Below are 24,454 nucleotides of genomic sequence, written 5' to 3'. Positions count from 1 at the left end.
CAAATCGAGTTGAAAGTCATAACTTGTTGAGTAGAGGTGACAGAAATTGTTGTGACAAGTTAAATGGATGAAGACAAAGATGGTGTTGTAACATGGTGACTGATTTTTTTACATTTTTTTTCTTTTTTCTGTATTGCACATCAGCTTGCTTTTACAGTGGCTTCCATCATATTTCTATATGGTATTTCTCTGTCGCCTTTAGTCATCATTTTCTCTGTGCTGTCAAATCTTCTGCAGTAATATCAGCAAACTCATCACTCTGCTGCACAGTATCAACTTTAAACAACACACACACACACACACACACACACACACACACACACACACTCACCGGTATATCCATACAGGTACACTTTTATATTCTCTCTGCAGTTTCAGCCTATTATTTCTGACAGCTCATATATCTGCCCAGAACAGTGTTGTTTCCTTCTAGTTCTGCTTATTGTCACGCATAACCTAACGTCTGCATAACACGTGTGTTCTGAGAGCTTCTGTATTGGATAGCCAGACTTCAGTTTTCATTAAAATGCTAAACAACTGATGAACAGTTTGTCAGATACTCATGTTTAATGATGCTGCTTCAGTTATGCAAGTTCTGTAGAGACACTAAGAGTGCGTGAGAGATCTCAGTTTGATTTCATAAGTCAAAATACACAAGGTACTGTATATGAAAGAATAGCAATGATTTATTGTCATGATTGTTTTTAGCTTGGTTCAGTGTATTGAATTGTCTTTAAATGCAGTGCCTTAAAGGCTCCTGTAGAGGACAGTGTGCTGTCATGTTGTATGTCAGCTGCTGACTAACAGGTCTGTGAGTTCTGCTGCTTAACGAGGGTACACTGATACATCTACAGGAAGTGATTAGCCAGTGGCAGGAAACTTGAGATTGTTATGCTTTGAACAGTTATGTTTCATTGAAGTATCTATTTTGTTTCGTCTAAAATGCATTAAAGGATATAAAAATAGACAGATAAAATTAGATCACTTGGTTCAGGAGTTCATATAGTCATTTTAGACTTTGGATCACAGATTTTGGTATCTTGGCAATTCTGAGTACAGTTTAAGATGTTGAGATCTCTTTTGAAACTCTATAGGAGACACATGTGAGATTATTGGGATCCTTTCCTAAGAAAAGAATCTGAGAAGCAGGAGATTTGATTTGCTCACTTACCACAAGTGAATAGGCTAAAAACTACTGTCAACAACTTAAAATAAAATAAGATACACTTAAAATAAAATACACTATGCTTTTAGGAAGAAAATGCCATTTAAATTTGTGTAAATGGTAACACTTTAGAATAGGGAACACTTATTCACTATTAACTACAACTTTTCCCTCAATAAATTCCTAATTTGCTGCTTATTAATAGTTAGTTAGGTAGTTGTTCATTTTAGGTATTGGGTAAGATTAGGGATATAGAATAAGGTCATGTAGAATAAAGCATTAATATGTGCTTAATTACTACTAATAAATGGCTAATATTTTAGTAATATGCATGCTAATAAGCAACTACTTTAAGAGACCCTAAAATAAAGTGTTACCCACTTTATTTTAAGGACTAATTCTCACTTTTAACTAGTTGCTTATTAGCATGCATATTACTAGTTTATTGGCTGTTTATTAGTATTTATAAAGCACATATTAATGCCTTATTCTGCATGATCATATTTTAGATCACTTAGTCGTTAAACCCCATATCTAAACTTAACAATTACAAACTATTAATAAGCAGAAAAATAGTAGTTTATTGAGGCAAAAGTTGTATAGCAATTGTAATAGTTAGTAACTAAAGTGTGACCGTGGAAAGGAAGAATATAGGCTGTTAAAAAAAAAATTATATGATCAGCAAGTGGTGGCAGATTATATTTTTACATGACTTTAACTCTTCAAAATAAATTGAGCAATTTCAATTTCTTTTTTATAAGTTATATGAAAATCAACCTGATTATTTAAAGATAGTTTAATGTATTCTAAGTTTAAATTACTTGTACAACCAAGTTGATTACACTTAAAAATTTAAGGCAGCATTAACTGAACATTTAGTTGAAATAGGCAGAACTCATTTATAGTGTAGGAATAAAACTGCAAAGTTTGCGGTGAATAAATGCTTCTCAAGTGGAGATTTTTGACTCGGTAAAGGAGAAAAACACTCTTTTAAAGATATACTGTACATACAGTGCTGTAAAAAGGTTTTTGCCCACTTCCTGTTTTTTTTTTTGTTTGTTTGTTTTTGCATATTTGTCACATTTAAAAGATTCAGATCATCAAACTAATTTTAATATTACACAAAGATAATGCAAGTAAATAGAAAAATCATGAAAGAACTGTGATTAACCACATTATTTTAGAAAGCGGAGTTTAATTTCACTAGCCAAACCCAAGCCTGATTACTGCCAGACCTGTTGAATCAAGAAATCACTTAAATAGAACCTGTCTGACAAAGTGAAGCATGTTTAAAGAGCAACACATCATGCCGCGATGTAAAGAAATTCAAGAACAGATGAGAAACAAAATAGTTTACATGTATCAGTCTGGAAAGGGTTATAAAGCCATTTCTAAGGCTTTGGGACTCCAGCGAAACATGGTCAGAGCCATTATCCACAAATGGAGAAAACTTGTAAGAGTGGTGAACCTCCCCAGGAGTGGCTGGCCTACCAAAATTACTCCAAGAGCAATTTTTTGTTACCAGTAAGTTACTGTAATTAAGATTTACAGTAGCAAACTGTATTTGATTTACAATTGAAAACTGTACTGTTTTACAGTAAATTACTGTAAATAAAATCCAATTCATCAGTATACTACTGTAATTAATTCATTTTAATATAGATTTCATTAGATTGTATAATTGTTTTATATATAATTCATTTGATTTTTACTCTGCATAGGTACTACTGGCATTCAATTAAAACATACACAATAATCACAAAATATCAAATTCTTTATTTAAAACATTGCATGTATAACACTTAAAAATACAGACTTCCAATGCTGGAACAGTGCATCTTCACCATTTCTCCTGTCTTAGGACGTTTGCAGTGCATTATGTTGTGTCCTCTGGATTCATCCTTACAAAGAATCTTTAGGCCATAATTGGGAAAAAAGACAAACAGCCAAAGAATACATAGCTATCTGCAAAACACAGGTGCTGCTCCAAAACATGGCCACCATCTTTGCTCACCATCCACAGAAATGTCTTCTCTGAAAAACAAGAAGAAGAAATAGCACACTTTTAAAAGGCAAACCTCATATAGAATACACAAATCTCTCAAAACCACAGTTGTTCTCTTACCATGAATTATCAGTCTCAGGGTGGCTGGCCTGCTCATGTCTTTCTTTATGCTTCATTGCAGTTGCCTTTAAAACACAAATACAAAAAATGCAGTAAATCTTAAATTCGATTAAAAACCATAACAAACTAATTCTAAAACTAGAAAGGCAGCTAGCCATAAAACTAGTTTAACCTAGCTAACATACAATTTTATTTTCTCAATAGGCTACTGGCCAACATTAACTACTAACACCTGAACTAAATTTCACATTAGTTAACCTAATGTTAATTTAAGATAACTTATATAACTTAATTCAATAAGATGACAAAAGTCGTTTGAAACAACAGCACAGTTTACCATGGTAAAGTTCTGTAACCGGCATGTTGACGAGTAAATGTTACTATGGGTTAAACTGGGGTGCAAAAATCTGACACAAACATACATATACGTTTACCTTGCTTGCTGGTCTTATTCTCTCATAGGTTGCATCGACACACAGCGTAGATGTTCTCCGGAGCTCTTCCACTCTCGCGGGTTCATCCCCGGGCAAAACCGCAACTCGGCAACAGACAACAGACAACAATATAGAACCCATTATACATATTATCTACAGTGAATGCGGACAGTAAACTGATGCCCCGGTATATTTCTGACGTGCAGATGTACTCCAAGCGCTCGCGCTGTTTCTGACACGAAGTACAAACAGATTTTTCCAATCATTACAAGCGATGTAACACATCCAGTGTAGTCAGTCCCAAGCTGTTGCGGTGTTGCACTTAACACTTAACAAGCCTAAACAGAGAGATCGACTGATCGCGTGCGATTACCTGCGTCTGTCCTTCAGGCCGAGTCATGTATATATTTGTGAAAACATGTTGTCATGTCCAAGGAAAGCGAAATCTGTTTTAGCATCGACGCTCTGCTGGTCAGCTGAGCCTTTAAAAGTGGCGCTCAAAGTTAAAATGATTTAAACAGCGTGTTTCATTACAAATCTCTGAATGAATCAGCGCTTTTGAACGTGTAGTTGAATGAACGGTTTAAAGGCTCACTCAAAGACAGTCTCTTGCCGCCACCTTGAGGCGAAACAATGAAGCTGAACTGACTGACAGCCCGTCTAGAACACGCAGGTGAAATATCAACAGAAAAAGTATCTTGTCAGTCAGATTCGAGGATCAGAACTAACTGTTATATATATAGGCTAACAATATACTAATGATCTTATTGTCAGGTTTAAGTTTTGTTATGTAGACCGTTATTTTGTCATTCTCTTCTGTTTACTTTACTTCCTGTTTCAACGCGATTTAGTTTCGGTTTTATTGGTTTCTGAATATGACCTCCTTACATCGTAACATACACACGCAGACAGCCCTAACCTCAATGGAATGGCGCCAAAGAGACCGTTACAGCAAATACAGTAGTAAACTGCAATTTAAAAAATACAGTAAGTCTCTGTATGTGGGATCTGACGTCACTGAAAATTCCCATGATGCAAAGGGTACTCATCCAGGAGGTCATAAAAGAACTAGGGATGAGGCAATACTCCTACCTCCTGATTCGATACTATCACGATACTTAGGTGCCGATTTTATAAATATACACATACACAGTGTATATTTAAAGTACCTTGAACCATGAAACTTTAAAGTACCGAAACCCTGAACTTGCACATGAATATAATAGTCAAATGTTCAACAAAATGATTAGAAAAAATACTTTCTGAAATAAAATAAACTGCGATGTTACTTTGTATACCATTTTAGTCATGTTTAGTCATGTTTTACTAGCAATTGGGATTGAAAACGTGAAGGTACAGAAAGAATTCTGGAAGAGGTTTGACCCTCTGCCTCCATCATGGTTTTGCTTTCTCGTGCCGGCTTGAAAAGTATACGACGTCATCTAATGCAGCGGCACTGCGCACGCAGAACGATCATTGTATGACATCAAAGCACCGTGAGAGCTACAGAGAACAGACACTCCGCATGCTTTCGAATCACTCTCGCGGTACTTTGATGTCATACGCTGATTGTCTGCACGGTGCTGCTCCAAGTCAAACACACCTATACATTTCGCCCTCCGTTGGAATTACAAAGCGATAACTTCTCCCCACCACCTTTTAGGAAAAATAAAATAATGAAATATAAATCGATTCTGAGGTAAACCAATCAATTTTTAAATCGTTTAAAAAGAATCGCGATAGTTAGGTGAATAAATTTTTTTCTCCCACCCCTAAAAAGAACCCAGAACAACATCTAAAGAACTGCAGGCCTCACTTACCTCAATTTAGGTCAGTGTTCATGATTCAACAATAAGAAAGAGACTGGGCAAAAACAGCATCCATGGGAGAGTTCCAAGGCAAAAGCCTCTGCTGACCAAAAAGAACACAAAGGCTCGTCTCGCATTTGCTAAAAAATATCTTGATTATCCCCAAGACTTTTGGGCAAATATTCTGTGGACTGATGAGACAAAAGTTGAGGTTACACTTTATTTCGATAGTCCACCTTAGACATTCTGAACTTTTTGGAAGGTGTGTGTCCTGTTACATCTGGTGCAAAACCAACACAGCATTTCATAAATAGAACATCATACCAGCAGTCAAACATGGCGGTGTTAATGTGATGGTCTGAGGCTGCTTTGCAGTTTCAGAACCTGGATGACTTGCCATAATTGATGGAACCATGAATTCTGCACTCTATCAGAAAATCCTGAAGGAGAATGTCCGGCCATCAGTTTGTGACCTCAAGCTCAAGCTTGGGTTATGCAGCAGGACAATGATTCCAAACACAGCAGCAAGTCCACCTCTGAATGGCTCAAGGAAAACAAAATTAAGGTTTTGGAGCGGCCAAATCAAAGTCTGGATTTGAATCCGATTGACCTTAACCAGTCCTTTCATGCTCGAAAACCCTCCAATGTGGCTGAATTAATACAATTCTGCAAAGAAGAGTGGGCCAAAATCCCTCCACAGCGATGTGAAAGACTCATTGCCAGTTATCACAAACGCTTGATTGCAGTTTTTTGCTGCCAAGGGTGGCACAACCAGTTTTTAGATTTAGGGGGCAATTACTTTTTCACGTAAGGCCAGGCAGGTTTGGACAGCTTTTTTCCCTTAATAAATGAAATCATTATTTAAAAACTGCATTTTGTATTATTTACTCAGGTTATCTTTGTGTAATATTAAAATTAGTTTGATGATCTGAATCATTCAAGTGTGACAAAAATGCAAAAAAAAAAAACAAACAACAAAAAAATTAAAAACAGGCAGGGGCAAAAACTTTTTCACACCACTGTATATTGAAATCTACACATGCAAAGAGATAAAGTGTAAGAACATAAACACTTAAACACTTAAATGTGTATTTTGGATTTGTTTCCTTTTTTGGAGGTAAAATAGCTCCAAATGTCAAAATTGAAAACAAAAACAGTGGTTTACCCAGAGTGTCTCCCCTCAATCTCACTGCTGTCTAGGAGAAACAGTTGAGTTATAAAGTAGATTTCACTGTGGAAATGGGATCTTTCCCATATGGACGCACAGCACTCACGAACATTTCAAACAGGAGGTTGAGACAGTTATATTCTGGTGTCCATAGCAACAGAACTGCTGCTGCTGATATTAACACATTTGAAGTGCCAAGAAGGCAAGTGAAATCATCATAAACTCTCTCTCTCTCTCTCACACACTCTCACACACACACACACACACACACACACACACACACACACACACACACTTTTTCCATTTCTAAATGACAGGCTGTAGGATGAGAGGTAGTGAGATGAGGAGAAAGCGTGGACACACACACATACACACAAACACATCTTTTGAGTCACAGCAGGATACAGGAACCAGCAAGCACTGAACACTCATCCACAGAGAACATGGAATGAATGAGGAGTACAAACGAATTATGTAATCATAACTAGATCAAAACTAGAAAAAGAAAAATGACAAATGTGTCTCTTTAACTAACTACACAACTGCACATCATATGAACAGTCAGTAATGATTCCAATCTGGGGTTATTTTCATTCATTAAAACTAAAACCATAGGAAAATCCATTACATGAAATAAATATTAACTTAACCAAAATATTAAAATAACTTATTTCATTGCTGCTGCTTGCCAAGGCAACATTTCTCATTTTCGCTTATTTGAAGTAAGATAATTAGGATTACTAAAAAAAACTAAAACACACAACTAAGACTAAAACGGAAACTTAGTTAAAACTATGGCAAAAACACACAACAAAATTACTAACACTTTAAAATGAAAATAAAAACAGAAATTATAAAAATAAAATCTAATTCAAAATATCAAAAAAAATGCTGAAATACTGTATTAATGATGCTAAAATAACACTCCCAGAGTTCTTTGGTTGTTTGACTGAAAAATGTAACATTTTGGTATGAAGCTTGGTAAAGGTTTTGGCACGTGCTACGCACACACAAAAAGGGTGAAATTTGAAAAGGTTAAATGGTCCTGAAAAAAACCCAGACACATTTGTACTTTTTGCGGTCAAATATGACCACATTGGAAATGAACAGGAAACATAATTCAACTAGTGGAAATGTTTGGTACAGCATCCAAACAAATCTTTCTGAAAGCTCATTTTTTGATATCGACCTCGAATTTGAAACACAAGTTGTTTAGATATATGGCTTTGAGTTTCTTACTGTTTTAGTAAAACATGTTTTGAAAAAATATATCTTTTACACATTTTTTAAAAACAATAACCTTAAACTTGTAACGTGTTTTCTTTAAAAAGAGACCAAACGTAAATCTGTGCTCCAAAGCATCAAAGATTTATGACAGTTAAAGTTGGAAATTTCCTTTTCAGGTCTATGCTCAAAAAGTGGTTAACAGTTGAAAGTTTGTACACAAAACTTTATTTCAAGTCAGATTGTTTGTCAAGTCTGAAGTCTGATTTGTTTTTTTGAGTGCAGTCAAAACAGCATAACAGAAATGTGTTGTCTTTGCATTATTTCTCTATTTCTTTTGCCGTGATGCAGTAGATTTAGCTAAGCTAATGGCAAGGAGTAAGAAGCAGTCAAATGAATTAGCAGGTGCGTGCCTTGCGCATATGAATATATGTGTGAGTCTGTGGGTGTTGTTATTGCTGCTCTAAACATTATATGGACAGACGCAGCTCTGTTGCGTAACAAGCTCTGCTGTGACCGGAGCTCTAACTGGCAGTTAGTTTGATAATTTGCATATCTTTATAGGCTTAATGTTACAACACAAATTGCTTTGCAGTGGCATCCTTAAATTACAGCAGTATGTGCATCTTGGAACAATGCAGTTAATGAATTATCTTACTGTTCTCTTATAAATGATAGTGAATAAAGAGCTGAGATAATGAAAAAGTAGAAATGGATTGAAGGAGAGGGACATGTGAATGGACTACAGGGGAAAATGATGTTAGATGAGAAGGAGAGCAGGAGGAGCTGAATGATGGAAGTGAAGATGAGTCCAGAGGGAAAGCCTGGGAGATAATAACCGGATCTAATTTACAAAGCCCTGATACTGTAGACCGCAGTTTGTACCCGAATTTAATTTTGCCCACTTTGAATCCCACAAAGGTTCATGGAATTCAAAAGATTAAGAGGGAACCACTGGGCAGGTGGCAATTTCAAACTGATAACTCATTAACGATTTTAGTTGTGTTAAATTTCTAATTTCTAAATCTTACTATTTGTTGCTTATTATAATGTGTGAGACGTTTCAGTGATTTTACCACATCAGGTACCTTTACTTTTGTCTGTCCCTTTAAAAGTGTGTCACTAATGGTGTGTCCAGGTGGCTAAATGCTTGAGTCTGGCCATCAGTTCAGCAGTGTGTGTCTTTGCCAGCATGGCCGTCTGTGTACCAGTGGGGGCGCTGGAACAATGCTTTTGTGGCACGAAATGCAGATGGAGGGCAGGAAGTGATTTTCTACATAGGAAGCACTATCACAAACTCAAAATGTGTATATTTTGCATTGTTTATGGTTGCTCAAATGGATCAAACTGACAACCACAAGAAGCTTTTACTGTGTACAAAATTTTGTTCATAAGGGGGAAAAAAGCAAGAAATTAACTGAAAAACGCAGGAAAAAGTGGCTTGTAAACCTGTGATAAACTGATGCCAGTGACATCTGTTTAGTGATTACATGGAAGTACCATTTGCTTGCTTTATAGACTATACAGTATATAAGCAATTCAGAATTTGAATAAAAGTTTTGTTTTTCGTTCTGCTACCAGGACCAACCGCCACATACCCTGTACATGTAGCAAAGTTTCAGGACTGACATATCACGCATCCTTCATATAAATGCGGAAGTCACTTTCGAAATAGCTTGTTTGCAATCAGGCTTACTTGCTTATATCTACCGCCTCGATGGCAGGCAAGTATTTGTATTGTGTATTACTTTTTTAATATTTATATTTACTTTAATTTTACTTTTTATAACTTTGGTAATTTTTTACTTATTTTGTTTCAGTTAGCTAGCAAGGCAACATTTCTACAACACATTTCTAATTTTCATTTTTCATTTTTTGTTTAAGTCATTTCTCTTTTAATATGTTTTATTTTTATTATTATTAAAATATTTCAGCTTTATTCCACTTAAAATATTATTTTAATAGTTTTTGTTAACAGTAACACATGATTATAGTGCAAGAATTTATCCATGTTACTTCTGATCAACCACCTGAACACCAGTGTTATTTTAGTATCATTGAGGTACTATTATAGTTTTTATTAGTAATTTGAATGCGTTTCTATTTTAAGTTGTAAAAAAATATATTTAGGCATGTCTGTACAGTTTTTATTTCTGTTTTAATTTTAGTAAAATTTTGTAAAACTAAATGAAACTGAAAATGAAAATGTTGCCTTTATAACTAGCTGAAATAAAATAAGCTTTTTTTTGGTTAATTATTAAATTTTATATTAATTATAATAATTAAAAAATATTAATTACATTTTAGTAGCATTATTTTTATTTTTTCAGTTACTGTACTTCTTGTACAAGTAAGAAAAATGTTTTTTTTTTATGGTTTTAGTCTTAGTTTCAGTTATATAACAAAGTCCCTTTAAGACAAGTCATTTCACTCTGCGGTAAAGTTCATTAAAAAAAATAAAAATCCACTCTGTACCCATCTTTAAAATGCGTCTCGGGGACACAAGTGCAGTTCCTATCTCTCTAAATGGGGAAACATCAAATTTCCTAAAACTGTTCACCAAGCGTGCGATTAAATTTCATATTTGAAATCACTAAATCTGATAACAACTGACTTATTTTTCAGGCTTGACCAGCCAATGCGCATACGCAGTCCTAGCGCATCTCAGAACGCTGACTGTTTCTACACCGGAGCTTAGTGCAATGACTTCATGAATTGGCGATTGGCTCTTTTATTGAGGAGGCAGGACTATTCCGCCATATTGAGCATTGCACTTTCTCCACTTCATAAGTAATAGAAGTGCACCGTCTTTGGTATATCTGAAGTCTTTGACTATAATAACCCTTCTGAACTCCTTAGCAACCACATTCAGCCATAGCAACCATTCAGAGCACCTTAGCAACTGCATAATGACGCCATGGCAGCCACTCAAAACACTCTAACATCAAACCATCTTTGGACAAATAAGCAGCACTCACATTTTCTTCATAAAATGTTGAATTTCAGTTATCGTTTTCGTTTTTTTCTTCCCATCCTGTGGCAGCTGTAGGGATGTTACGTGGTGTGTGCATGTGTGTGTTCGTGTGCTCAGTATTCTCTCTTGCTCATCACCCACCACAGGTTCAGGAAAGCTGTTTATGTGTGTGTTTGGAAGTGATTTGATTACCTTTTGCTACAGTGATCTCCTCTAGGCACTACACTTCACACTCTCTCTACCTCTTTTGCATTTTTCACTACTCCTTTTACAAAAAATATGTGTGTGTTTGTGTGTGTGTGTGTGAGAGAGATGCTTCTATGTCTATTCAAAGGTTCTTGCTCACTAATGAATGTTTAAAGTTGTCCCTGCAGCTCTGAGGTAATTACTGAATAGACTTTTGCTGAGACAAATGGTCTGGGGATCCAACGCAATACACAGAGAGAGAGAGAGAGAGAGAGAGGTGGGTGGAAATGGAGGCAGAGAGAAGGACTGAGATAAAGAAGGGGGAAGGAAGGAGAGAAGAGGAGAGTCCATGTGATTTCTCATTTAGGTGAGCCTGTCAACTTGGAGTGTCTTACGTAATACCGAAAAACACTTCTGTGGTGAAAAGCATTGTGGGCCATTTGTGTTTCCTTAGGTTAAAGAGGTTTGGCTGGCATGCAATTTATAATGTCACATGACCTCATTACAATTCACGTTGACATCCAGTTATGATTTCAGATGTTTTTGCAAATTATTTTGCATTTTTATCCAATTTTGTGTCAACAAATTTGAACTTTTGGCAGTGAGGACAAATCATGTGTGAATTATATCCAGTTAGATTTCAGAGTCTGAATTATTAATTGTATAAAAACATAAAAAAAGTGAAACAATAGTGTAATTTATTTGAAGTGCATTTTGATATTGGTTTAATAAAAAAATATGATGCATATGAATGGAAGCCCATTTCCGCCACTGAATAAAAAGTTTTTTTCAACTTTTGCAACTTTTTTTCTTAGAATTACATGATAGAAACTCACAATTGTGAGAGTCAGAATTGTGAGATAAAAAGTCACAGTTACCTTGTTTTATTTTTTATTCAGTGATGGAAACAGGCTTCCATATTTTATATATATTTTAGAAAGACATCCTAACAAACATTACAGTCTTTCGAAGTTGTTTCTTTCATAAACTAAACATTGACTCTTGAGTGAAAGTTGTAAAAAGCCCGCAAAAATTATTGACCTGCCCTAAGTAACATTTTGGCTTGTGCCTAAAATATATATATATTGATTTTATATATATATATATTGAGTATATGCTAGTTTGTGTTAATATGTTTTTGTCATTGGGAAATAAATAAATATATATATATATATATATATATATATATATATATATATATATATATATATATATATATTTGTTTAATTAATATTAAATTAAGGTTTAAACCAAAGCATAAATATAATTTGAGAAAAACTATAAAATCGGTTGTAGAGAATTTTTTTTTTTTTTTAAATTGGTCTAAAGTATTTTTTTTTTCATTGCTCTGAACACATGCTGTTTCCGTTAAAAACAGTTTTCCATTTTTAACAGATCCTTTGTTTTATTTTCAACACTCTTTTCATCTTTCTTTATATTGACCTTTGCTATTAACCTTTACTGTTAACCTCTGACACGGCTATCATTATGCGTAGTAGGCTATACTAACCATTGTACATCTGTCAGATAAGCACAGAGAGATGATGCACTGCATCTGCTGACACTCAGGCTTCCAACCTTTAAGCAATATTTATGTACAAGGGGAGGCGGTTAAAAGCAGGTCATTATCGTAGCTCTTATTTCCCAAAGGACATCTCTCTTGTGCATTTCTAAGCTGGGCTGGATAATTCAACGCTCTCTTGGAATGCTGCGTGACTCCTCAGTAGTGCATATTAGCAGTAAGGATATAGCCTAGCATGTGTAATGCTCTGGAGTGCAGTTAGCTTCAGTAGATGGCTGCAGATGTGCTGTCTCAGCACTCTCAGTGTCACACAGTCTCTGCAAATGAACCGGAAATACACAGTCGAGTATTGCTGAGTATTTTAGCACACCGTGACAGAAGTGCTGTGGTAGTACACAGATGGTAATAGAGTACTGCAGCGATGATGGGTTTTTGTAGGCCAAAACCAAGAAATGAGTTAGCATTTTAGCATTTCTGGTTTTATCATCCTGACATAGATTTTTTGGTTAAATGGCTGAAATAAGGTCTGTGGTGAAAACAAGCTCAAGATATCTGCACGTTTTATTCTAACACATAAAATACAGCAGTAAACCCCCCTTGTGACTTTTGAAAGCTTTTTCTTGTAAAAGGTGGTTGCTGGCATGTGGCTAAATTAGATCACAGAGGTTGTCGGGATATCAAACGTCATCATGCCAAACAGATAAACTCTCTAGTCGTGTTCACAGATCTTATAAAGTATTCTAACTTTCAGTGAAAATGTTTTAAAATAAAGATTGAAAGAGCTGTCAGAGGCTTAATAGTGGTGACATTAAAAGTCGTGTGAATTCGTGTGATTTTTTTTCATTGTCATTTACAATAAACTTTAATGACATATTATGTATTTTATAGAGCTATAAAGTCTGTATTGCTGTATTTCGGAGAAGTTCTCGCGCCATCTCTCCTCGTTTCGCGGGAGAGCGAGCCGCTCGTTGAGCGTCATGTCGCGTGCGCTCGTTGTCGAAATACAGCCATATTTTCACGAATAGTTCTTAAGCCGTCAATAAAGCCAGAAAGAAAATGAATAATACGTTTGTGGACAGTATCAGCGTGTCAGTGGCACAGTGCACTTCATCTCACACTGTGGCAGACGTTTGCGGTGACATTGTAGAGTTCCTATATGCCACTTTACACAGTTTTCGATTCTTCTGTTTAATTGACCTATCGGTACGCCCCGCCCCTCGAACGCAGACTAGCCAATGGCAGTCGAGTATCAGTTGCACGGTGAGCGGAACTTGGACAGGTGTCGGTGCCATAGAGAAACATTGGAAGATCCGAAGCTCGCATCGGTTTGATGGGGTTTATGCTTCAAAAATTGAAAAACGATGTGCCTGGGTACTTGTAACACTGATTCCAATATAATTTATTTTATTACATTTCCTGAATCCAAACAAAACAGAGCAAAATGTCCCTAAGTATTCAACCCCAATACAAATGAAGACAAAAACGTTCATTTTCTGGTTGTCATACACTCATTAAGTTACAATTTTCATCTGCTCAAGCAGAACCTTAATGTTATCTTGTGCTTTAGCAAGGTATCTCTGGCTAAAACTAGCTAACGTTAAAGTTAGTGAGTCCATGCTAACATACAAACCTAAATAGCGGACTCCTCGCGTCTTGTACACAGTGTAGGTCAAAAACACATAAACGAAGGTCTACATTTCAGTGCCTCTCCATATTAAACTGGTTAAATGTACATTAATTTAATCGTACCCTGCGATACATGAACAGTGTTGATCTTGCATGTTGTCATCCGAGATCGTGATGACCGACCGTAATATGAGACTTCCCCGCTTGCATCTGTAAACCCTTGCTTCGAGTTACCCACCGTATTTATTTTTAAATATTTTATAAATCCCTCCATGGAATATTTAATTCCCATTTGGTGGCCTTCTGTGTCCACAATTGTGCAAAAACATCGTGGGACAAGGTTTTCACACTGCAGCTGTCATTGTAAGACAGTGAGAAACTCCGTTTGTTCGTCCGAGGGAGCAACAGTAACTAAGGGGAACGGGGCTTACTGATAGGTCAAATTGTGTATTGTTTAGCCGCGATGCCTCCGTTTGGCGCTAATTGTGTTGTAAGACATAAGCCAAATAGTTTCTAAAGTTGAACTGGGTGTGCCATGAATTAAGCCATTGTAAAATGCAGACAATCCTCTAAACGCACATCTTTAGCCTACACATAAGCGTCAAATCCCGTCTAGTTACACCGCTGTTGCCACGAATAAAATCTGCAGTGGCATTCATAAGACTCCCTACAAAAGCGATTGACCGCTTTAAGTCGTTCATAATTGATTATTACAGCTTCACGTTTGTAACTCAATCCTCTGGTGGCTTATTAACTTTCCAACACGCGTCTCGAGTTCCTCGCGTTGTTTTATTCAGTCATGAGTGAATGTCTTTTTTATTTATTTTTTGCCACTGTCACATTGAAAGCGCAAGCGTGTCTCTCTTCCTCCTCCTCCTCCCCTCCTCCTCCTCCTCCTCCCGCGCGCTTGTCGTGTGGAGAGCTGCGCGCTGTCGGTCTGAACGCTCGTCGGTGTTCCGCGCTCGGCCAGGATGTTTGTGTCCGTCTGGTATGCCAAGAAAATGGGCCGGCGTTTTATCAACAACGTCCGGAAAGCTAAAAAACAACGCCACCGGATAATGGTAGGAGATTACGCCTTTCTGTCATTTGGTTTTGCAGACTGTTAGTCAGAATATCCTGACGGAGCTTGTGCACTTCTATTGAAATTTCTACCCTAATTTGGAAACAATCCTAAAGGATCCTAAAGGGATCAAATAAGATCCTATTGTGTATAAACTAATTGCTACAAGATTCTTATTTGATATTATAGTATATGGAGACAAGTTTAGGAATAATAATGTGTTTATTAGAACTCTGTCTCTTTCTACAGAACAGTTAAAGGAAATCACAGGGGAGCTTTTAAAATCATGAATGATTTTCTTTACCATCCCTTTTGATGTTCTACAGGAGCATTTTCATATCCTTGTGGGAATCATAATAGTCCTATTGGGAACCATGTGTTCTAAAATATCTTTATTTTGTCTTACATATAATGTGAGGAATGACACTAATCAGAAGCATCCATAGACTGGTCTCTGTTCACAGCAGACGGATGGTGCTCAGAGGCGCCTAGTGCGTCAGAAGTTGCAAAATGTGGAAAGTTAAAATTAGGGTGTCTGTGTGTGAAATGGTGCTTCCGACAAATGGCACAGTCGCTTAAATAATAGATGAGATGATTAATGAAACCCAACGGATTAAATAAAAGGATAAAAATGGGGCACCTGGACATGTCAATGCTTCATGATGTTTTAGGTGTAACTGCTTTTGCAGTTTATTTTGATGGGGGGAAAAAGCATTTCTAGGTAGACGGATAGATTTTCCATTTTTCTCTGTAAAAGATTTAGGAGACAGGAGAATTTTGAAACAGCAACTATATCATTATAACAAAACTTGTAGTACTCTGTCAGTGGAGGATGAAAAGAGACAAACACAATAATAACTGCCAAGAACAGATTGTTTGTTTGTTCCTGCCCTGGAGTGTGTGAGTGGGTGCATGCGTTTTCTCTTCTCATTGGTTTGTATCATAAATTGTGGGTGTCACTTCTGTCTTATTGTTATTGTGAAACGTTCATTTATTTATAAGACTCTCAGAAACAGAGGGGATTTGATGCTATGTACAGTACGTCATCTTCAGGTACATTCAGTGACAAGTGGAACGACCCAAAACATACCCTACGCAAATAGGTAACATCTGTGTCTAGCTATGCAAACTTCATCCATTATTGCATTTTGTAATGTCCCAGACCACAATTCATAATGCAATGCAATTTGGGTAAGACCAACATAGTTTAATGGCATAGATGTTTGAATGTGGCTATCACCTTGAGTTCTGAAGTTTTGTAATGGTTACAGCCTCTCAAAAGTGCATGCGTTATGTTCAGTGGGACTTGCCAATTATTTTGTGAAAAGAGACCGCAAGTTCTTTTAACCTGACATGATGCTCATGGTGCAAGATGCTAAAAAACAGTTCTCAGCATCCAAAGACTATTATTATATGAACTAACAATTAAGAAATGGTGCACTGCTTCGATGTGAATGTCCCTCAGTACAATTCAGGGCAGATTGTTTTGTGGACTTTGCACAGAGGCTGATATTGAATGATGAGGCTGTGTAAACTGCAAACATGTGCAATAAAAGCTGCCTATGAGTGGTTATTTATTGTATAATGAGTTGAGCACCCGTTAACGAGACATGTCACACAATCATGTTGGAAAAGTAACATGGAAGATTTTTACACTTAAAAAGTTGGAACACAACCCCAAATATCAATCTTTAATCCACGTAACTTCACTCAGAAAAATCCAAATGACATCTGGTTATAAATGTATAATATTTTAATCTTTTGATCTAAAATGAGTAGTTTACGGTTATCCAATTAATGCCCGTGAGCACTTTTTTTGAGTGTATTGTATTGTGTGTATGTGTGTGTGTGTGTGTGTGTGTGTGTGTGTGTGTGTGTGAAAAAAATAATAACATTTTTCCATTATTTGTTTAAATTTTCATTTCCTTGTGATGGACTGGCCACACGTTCAGGGTGTCCCCCGCCTGTTTGCATAAAGCCCCTTTTTAAAATGTTTTTGGCATGCATTGCACATTTACACATTTTAGACTTCAGACTTAAAGTTTCTTTTAAAAGGAATAGTTCAACCAAAAATGGAAATTTGAGGAAAATTTACTCAATCCACATAAATGCTTTCCCCAGTGAAAAAAGAAAAGAAAAGCTGAATCAGGAGAGAAATATGCACAAATCATGCACTAGTAGTTTACAAGTGAAAACAATCCAAAGCAGTTCAAAACAAATATATTGGTTGATGTGAGAGGACAACAGGTGATGGACTTTTTTACTGGTAGATGAGTTATTATGCATTATATACCTGTAAGGGACAAAGCAATGGTTTAAATGGGGGCAGTCGTGGCCTAATCGATAGAGAGTCGGACTGTAACCCAAAAGGTCGCAAGTTCGAGTCTCAGGTCCGGCAGGGATTGTAGGTGGGGGGAGTGAATGTCCAGCGCTCTCTCCACCATCAATACCACGACTGAGGTGAGACCCTTGAGCAAGGCACCGAACCCCCAACTGCTCCCCGGGCACTGCAGCGTTATGACTGCACACTGCTTTCCGAGTATGGGTCACCATACTTGGCCACACATCATGTCCTTTCCTTTCCTAAAGTTAAAATGCCTTTATGATTTGTTTCTTACAAATTGATGGACTGGAGTTGTATAGATTACTTGTAGATTATTGTGATGTTTTTACTAGCTGTTAGGACTCTCATTCTGACGGCACCCATTCACTACAGAGGATCCATTGGTGAGCAAGTTCTGTAATGCAAAATTTCTCTAAATCTGCTCTTGAATGGCTTGAGGGTGAGTGGATTTCCAGCAAGTTTTCATTTTTGGGTAAACTACTCTTAAGACAGATTCCACAAATACCTAACAAAAATATTATCTATCCTTGTCACACTCTGATCTCTATTTTTATTGGCTGTTGAATTCTTACTGTTACTTCTTGGTAAGTGCCAATTGTGATGAAAACATTCATAAAATTCATGAAATGAAACATGGGATTGTAATTATATGGGGTGCTTTTCTGATTGTTTGCATTTCAGTGGTGTTTTCAGGTGCGTATGAGGTGTAGGAGGGGATTTCGTTCTTTTTCCACACACACACACACACACACACACACACACACAGAGTCTCTGAGTAGGAGTTTATATAAGTAGATTTTGTTGAAATGCATGTGTGCTGTTTCTGCCCAATGTTGTGTATAGCATCACCCTCAGGTTTGCCTGTGTTGCCAGTTTTAACATTCAAAACGAACATGTCATTCAGAAGAACTCAAAACATACAGTATTCATGCGTAAGCACAGCTCGATAATGTCATGCTCTCAAATCTGTCGGTTTGTGTAGCATCCTTGAAGCAAATACAATGGCAGTGTATTAGTGTGTGTTATAGGTGGCGTGTTCAGCAGCACAATTTGTGTGCGTGTCCTGTTTTCTGTTTTGACTAGCAAATATAAAGTGCAGGCTTTTAGACTGATTATATTTTAATTAATTTTTGTGCATCTCATTTTATGGATTAGTTGCACTCTGACTTTGGATTAATTTGTTGAATAAATGTTTATTGAATGTGAATATTAATCATTTACTTCCTGTAAATTGTATTTAAAGCCGAAGTGTGTCATTTTTCTGGACAGTGCAGTGTTTTCTGAAGTGTGTAAAATATGTTTCTCCTATCCAAGCTTTTTATGCAGAGCCAAGTGAGCCATTCATAGGTTGATTTCACCAAAAAGTGTAATCTAAATTGTTTGAACATCCCAACTATAGCCTGTTATTTACAATTAAATTAAATGTATGATAGCTGAAATGTATATTAAATGAAATAAATTTTTGACTCACTGAAGTAGGACTGAATTACATTATGTAATTGTCTTCAAAATATACAGTAAGTGCACTATTGAATGTACTGACAAGCATTTGTGATAAGCTAAAAATACTATAATGTCAGTTCAATTGAAACTTGCATGTCATTTTAATATAATTGTCATTACACATTTGTAATGAATTTGCAATTGAATACATTTAAGATATATTCATTTAAAATGTAATATCAAATAACACTACAGTTAAAATTATAATCAAGTACTTTACATGCGCTTCAGTATATTACATAACATCAAAATCAGTGTACGTTTTTAAAGCACAACAAAAGATAATTAAAAAATAGTCATTTAAAATGTTCATTAAAGTGAAACTTAATTTGACCCTTTTTAAAAGTCTACTTAAGTGTGTTGAGAAACAAAGTCATGAAAGTGTGTCTCATTAAATACACTTAAGTGGCCTTTTTATTTCACTAATATTATATTATCTGCAATTACATTCTTTTGAACATAATTTTAGGATTCGAGGTACACTACAATTCAGTACGAATAAGTGCACGTCCAGGTTGGAGCAAAGACACTAATTTATGATGTTTTTACTTACTTACTACATTGTCAGAAGTGTCTTTTTCCATTACCAGCGAAGAACACAGACCATAAAATGCGAGTAGAAGCATGCTAACATGCTGCCTATAGCCTATCAGCGTGCTGTAGCATAAATGTGTAGCTAGCTGGATGTTGGCCATTTTGGGATGAGAGAAGGAGGGCTCCATGGTGACCAGCTCCCCCTCACTGGGAAAAGTACAATGTGCTTCTGAAGAGAGATATGATTGATGGCGTAGATTAAAGGGAGCGAGAGAGAGAGTGGGAGGAAGTGTTGATACATAGAAAAAAGAGGAGGGACGATGTACGTTGTTGAGAAAGACTGAGCCAGTGAAGAAGCGTGTGAGCTTATCAGAAATGTATGCGAGGATAGACCCTATTGATTGTTTTATAATGACCAGTTCCAGTGATGCATAGTGTTTGTCAGTGTCAGTGATGGGAAGGTACTTTGAAACTAGGTTTGGGCTTTGGATGGCATATAGCTTGCTTCAAAAAAATAATACACACCACATGTTCACCATAAATTAATCATGATGAAGGTAATTTATTTGATTAACAATCTGTTAAGAATCCATGTGATTGCATTGTGTGAGGAACACAACCATATTCTAGTCTTTAAAGATTGTCATAATTGTCAAATCGCACACTTGGTAACAATTCTAAATTTGCTGCCTCACAAAGCATTACGACAAAGGTTTATGTCAGTGAGTTAAATACTTGTTGCATATGCTCCAATCTGTCATCTGCTTTGTCACCGACTGCGATATGCCATGTTTTTGGTGATGTGCATTTGAATGAGAAATGCGTGCCTTCGCTGAGTAAATCGGGATAAGATTTTCAGTAGTTACCTTAAATTTTACTTTGTGCCTCACACAAAACTATTGTATACTGCACTTCCAATACAACACATCGTCATTTGGACTACTTTGGTTCTACTTTTTGCCATTTTTGGAATAGATGGTAACACTTTAGATTGGGGAACACTATTCACACTTAACTAGTTGTTTATTAGCATGCATATTACACATTGGCTGTTTATTAGTACTTATAAAGCACACACTAATGCCTTATTCTGTATGACAATATTTTAGATCCCTTAACCCTACTCCATACCTAAATTTAAATTATTATGATTACACTTGTCTGTTACTTTTGTCTTTATAATGTACACTCATTGCCAAAAATATCGGCACCCTTGGTAAATACGATCAAAGAAGGCTGTGAAAATTATTCTGTATTGTTGATCCTTTTGATCTTTTATTTAATAAATTCACAAAAATCTAACCTTTCATTGGATAATAAGAATTTAAAATGGGGGGAAATATCATTATGAAATAAATGTTTTTCTCAAATACACATTGGACACAATTATTGGCACCCCTAGAAATTCTTATGAGTAAAATATCTCTGAAGTATATTCCCATTCATATTCACAATTTTGAGCACTCCAGGGTGATTATGAACATGAAATTATCTAGCTATGGCTTCCTGTTTCACAGAAATATAAATAGGAGGGAAAACAAAGCCCAAATTCCCTTAATCATCCATCACAATGAGAAAAACCAAAGAATATATTTCTGATGTGCAGCAAAAGATAATTGAGCTTCACAAATTAGTGAAGTGGCTTTAAGAAAAGAGCTAGAGCAGTGAAAATTCCCATTTACACCATCAGGGCAATAATTAAGAATTTCCAATCAAAATAAAATGTTAAGAAACTGCCTGGAAGAGGACGTGTGTCTATATCGTCCTAATGCACGGTGAGAAGGAGAGTTTGAGTGGCTAAAGACTCTCCAAGGACCACAGCTGGAGAATGGCAGAAAATAGTTTAGTCTCGGGGTCAGAAAACCTTTAAAAAAAATTGTCAAACAGCACCTACATCACCACATGTTGTTTGGGAGGGTTTCAAGAAAAATTCTCCTCGCTCATCCAAAAAACAAACTCCAGCATATTCAGTTATCAGACACGACTGGAACTTCAAATGGGACTGGCTTCTATGGTCAGATGAAACTAAAAAATGGATAAAAAGTACCCCATGTGTACAATGAAATATACTGCTGTATTTTTGATGTTGTGGGCCTATATTTCTGCTGGAGGTCCTGGACATCTTGTTTAGACACATGGTATCATGGATTCTATCAAATACCAACAAATAATAAATCAATAAGTGACTGACTATGTTAGAAATCTTATAATGGGCCATGTTTGGATCTTCCAACCGTACAATAATACAAACACAAACCTCAAAAACAACACAAAAATGGGTCACTGAGCACAAAACCAAGCTTCTGCTGGCCATTCCAGTCCTCTGACCTGAACCCTGTAGAAAATGAGTGAACTGAAGAGAAGAAGCACCAACATGGAGCTGGGAATCTAAAGGGTCTGGAGTGATTCTGGATGAAGGAATGGTCTCTGATCTCTTGTCAGGTGTTTTCTAACCTCATCAGGCATTATAGGAGAAAATTTAGAGCTGTTAAACTGGCAAATGGAGGTTTCAAAAAGTATTGAATAAAAGGGTGCCGTTAATTGTGGCCAATGTGTATTAGAGAAAAACATTTATTTCATTTATTGATATTTCCCTCAATTTTAAATTCTTATTATCCAATGAAAGGTTAGATTTTTGTGAATTTTTTTAATAAAAGATCAAAAGGATCAACAATACAGATTAATTTTCACAGCCTTCTTTGATCATATTTACCAAGGGTGCCGATATTTTTGGCAATGAGTGTATATATTTATGTATTTACTAAATGATTAGAATTAAGTTTAGAGATAGGAAAAAATCTTTCTCAGTATTGTATAATGTAACTAAAGTTGTTTATATATATATTTTTGGTTTATATATTTGGTTTTTCCTATAGTTAAAATACATTTACTCCACACTTTGATTGACAGCTGTCACTGCCTCTTAGTGACCGTGTTTACTCCTTTCTTTTCAACCATTGGATAGGATTTTAAAAATGTCTTATGTATTTGTGTGAGGCGGGTTGCTACTTCTGACGAAGCGCTGTTAAATATGGGTGAAACTACACCGCAACAAAAAAAAAGATAAAAAGCTTTCTTAAAAAGGCAAAAGAACACATGCACGTTTTCTGAATATGACAATTAAAGACCAACAGACTGATGAAAATGCGGGATATTTTCTCAATATGCAATGTGTGGGACAAGAGGTGAAAATGCTGTGCAGTACAATGCAAAGTGGGACGGGTGGTCACCTCAAGCACTCCCTCATGTTTTCCTTCTGTTTTCACTGTTTCATTTTCTCATTTTCTTTTTTTAATTCATCTTCATTTTCACCCACATATCCGCTCCTCTCCCTTCTCCTCTTCATTTGCTGCTCCTCGCATTTCCCTGGTTGGCTCTCAGTTCATTTTGCTAATATCTGCTGCACTCCCTTCAACCTTCAAATCCTCCGAGGGTCTCGCCAACGCCTGCTGAATAAAGGCTGATGGTCAGCAATATTTGAGTAAGTGTGTGGCCTGCATTTGAATGTGTATATTCATATTTTGTAGTCTAGGATAAACCTACATGAAGATTTAGTTTATATTTAAGTTAAGTAAACATTTTGTCGGTGCATTTGATTCCAAAGAAAACAAATCTTACAGTTTCTTACTACTTACAGTGGTAAGAACACTACATAATGTGTTTTTGCATCTAAATTTAGCTGTCAGGTTCTGACCTGTGCTTCACCTTCCCATGGCCAACAGACTGAAATAAAGCGGTTTTGACAGCAAAACCGCACACCACAAACACACACATAAACACATTATTTTTGACAGGCTACTATAAATGCTATATGCTGTATTTTACGCTGACGTTGATGTACACCCACCTTCATTCTTTGCTTTTATTGTTATGCAATGACTCCTGGGTAATGTGAGGAATCAACATTAAGCCCTCCCGTCACGTTCCTTTCAACCCACTGCACACTTTCTCTAGCTTATCCACATTCAGCATTCTTCCTTCCCTGCTGGTCTAGTTTCTCACTATACTGTGCATCTCTAACTAGCTCATTACCCTTTCTTACTGTAGGTTCTGCATTGGTTCCCGTTACTACAGACAGTGAGGTTGTGTTATTATATTTGTATTTAATGAGCAAGTAGTTTTAAATACCAGTTAAATCAAAGCCTTGCAGCGGTAATTTATGTTGACTTCAAGTCATGACAGAATATATTTAATATTTAAGACATATGACATTAAAACATGTGAACAGCATTTCCTTTAAGCCTGGACTTTTTGGATTGGCAGCTGAAGAAATCAAGCTAATTGGTATAGCCTATTAGTCATAATGAATATAGTGTATTTGTCAGAAGGATCATAACGAAATGTTAGCTTAATTTTGTACTCATTTTTGGAATATTTGGAATATTACAGCTCGTAAAAAAATACTGCATTTTCATAATTTTCTTGAGAATCAGGGTTCCTTTTGAGCAATGACTTATCTTTTTGACCAGGACTTTTCCAGTTGTTTGTGTTTATTTATTTATTTACTTACTTACTTACCTACCTACCTACCTACCTAACCCAGTGCTAGAAAGCACAATTTGGAATTCCATCCATCTTCCAAACTGCTTGTCCTCTGTAGGGTTGTATTTATTTGTTTATTTATTCATTTTGGATACTTTTATGTATGTATGTAATCATTTATTCATGTGTTTATTCATACACTCATTTATTTATTTACATGAAATTACCCCATAGCAGATCTGCACAGGTGGAGCTGGGGAAAGTGGAGGGTTTCTGAAGTGCGCTGCAACTACTACAGC

The 24,454-nt window shown here is 36.2% G+C and overlaps 1 protein-coding gene and 1 long non-coding RNA gene across 6 annotated transcripts in view; one reads left to right on the top strand and one right to left on the bottom strand.

Annotated features, from left to right (window-relative positions):
• The window catches only part of LOC131540853 (disks large homolog 4), a 175,816-nt gene that overhangs the window by 84,358 nt on the left and 67,004 nt on the right, over positions 1-24,454 (top strand). Inside the window, exon 1 of one of the 5 annotated variants that reach the window (XM_058776151.1) lies at positions 15,154-15,293. The exons of the other annotated variants lie outside the window; for them this stretch is intronic. Within the exon in view, the coding sequence (XP_058632134.1) occupies positions 15,204-15,293 (90 nt within the window). The 5' untranslated portion in view covers positions 15,154-15,203. Of the gene's footprint in view, positions 1-15,153; positions 15,294-24,454 lie in introns of those variants that run through there. 5 annotated transcript variants of the gene reach the window in all.
• LOC131540855 (uncharacterized) lies at positions 2,961-4,306 on the bottom strand. The gene is made up of 3 exons (XR_009271349.1): positions 3,725-4,306; positions 3,291-3,355; positions 2,961-3,199 (listed from the first exon to the last, which is right to left on the bottom strand). It is a non-coding gene; the product is annotated as an uncharacterized LOC131540855 (long non-coding RNA).

Source organism: Onychostoma macrolepis, chromosome 05 (assembly GCF_012432095.1).
Source record: "Onychostoma macrolepis isolate SWU-2019 chromosome 05, ASM1243209v1, whole genome shotgun sequence".
NCBI lineage: Eukaryota > Metazoa > Chordata > Actinopteri > Cypriniformes > Cyprinidae > Onychostoma > Onychostoma macrolepis.
This window is presented reverse-complemented; position numbering and strand designations above follow the sequence as displayed.